Source organism: Trichinella spiralis (genome assembly GCF_000181795.1).
Source record: "Trichinella spiralis strain ISS 195 chromosome Unknown Scfld6515, whole genome shotgun sequence".
Lineage (NCBI taxonomy): Eukaryota > Metazoa > Nematoda > Enoplea > Trichinellida > Trichinellidae > Trichinella > Trichinella spiralis.
The window spans coordinates 1-1,375 of NW_003533454.1; the positions used below are offsets into that span (position 1 = coordinate 1).

General features: G+C 33.7%; 1 protein-coding gene across 1 annotated transcript; it reads right to left on the minus strand.

Annotated features, from left to right (window-relative positions):
- Positions 1–655: 655 nt before the first annotated feature.
- Tsp_12332a (conserved hypothetical protein) lies at positions 656–1,288 on the minus strand (the record flags this gene model as incomplete). Its single annotated transcript, XM_003366127.1, has 2 exons — positions 656–775; positions 1,117–1,288. Coding segments are annotated over 2 exons (292 nt in total), but the record flags the coding sequence as incomplete, so codon positions are not given.
- Positions 1,289–1,375: the final 87 nt, after the last annotated feature.

Sequence of the window (1,375 nt, forward strand, 5' to 3'; positions counted from 1 at the left end):
TCTCAACATTCAAAATATAAAACACAAACAAGATTTGAATTTCTCAAAATGTACATGCTACAAAAAATTAAGAAATCAAAAACAACTTGAAGCAAACAAACATTTTGTGAATAAAAAATTCATTTTTATGTATAATGTTGAAAAAAAACAGTTATTTGTATTAGAAGCCGATATTAATAAGTATTGTTGGAAAATCTTTAGTTTGAACTTGAGGATCCTTTTTGTAGTGGACTGTATGTATTAATTATAGAATATCAGTGACAACGGGTTTGACTAAGAATCGGTTTATTCAGAACAAAACAGTGAGTAATACAATGAGATAGCAAGAGAAACGGTTCAGGCGGTGTTCGAGACGGTGTGTACCGTGTGATTTTGTTAATGTTGGTGTTAATGTTCCCTCCTCCCTCCGCACTTGTATTTATATCTTTTTCTTGACCTCACTCCGCGTCTGGTGACCTAGATTGTCGAAAAGTAATTAGAAGATCGGCTTGGTTGCGCAATCCCTTAGACTGTGCAGCTTAGCCGGGGTCTGAACAGGCGTGCTGTCAGCCACATTCCACTTTGACGCTTTTTCAGCAACTGGCCACCGGAGTTGTGGCAGATATATGACAGGACGCTGACCTTTTCACCGCTTAATTGTTCTTCCATTGTTTTTCTATTGAGAAAAACAAGGTGTGCAACTGGCGTTGTGCAACCGTTGTTTTCGTACCAGGAGCAATGTTTTGTTGCCACGGGGATTTTTAGATAGTGATGAGCAGGTATTGAGAAAAGATTTCTCAACAAGTATATACATTATTTACTGTAAATAAAGTACATTAAAAATTTGCGTCCAAATTTTAAAAATCGCTTCTATTCACTTGATAAATGATATTCATTTATCTACTTTTATAAATTGATTTACATTCTACCAATAATTATTAATGGACGTGAAATATAAAAACTGCGTTATCAATAATAAATTAACCCAACATAAAATACACAAAATATTGAACTTGCAAATTTTAACATTCTTACTGTAGCAACAATTTTTTTCAATTACAAATCAAAATTAAACTACTTGGACAAAAATTTATTTTTCAAAATACAACACTTCAATTTCAATAATCAGTCATGTACGCTATTTCGACGGGAATTCGCGTCGAAATTATTTTCTTCTTTATTTCCATCTTCCAGAGCGTTCTTCTCCAACTGATATGCCAACGACTGGGCTCGAAATGATAATATTCTAGTATTTTCCATTACTGATTCGTATACGTTGGGCTGTCGATTCCCCCATAATAATATGACCCTGTTTAAATAAATGTAAATAATATTTTTGGTCCAAATTAAAAAAGAAAACTGTACTCACTGTGCAAGGCGTCCAATTTGGAATCCA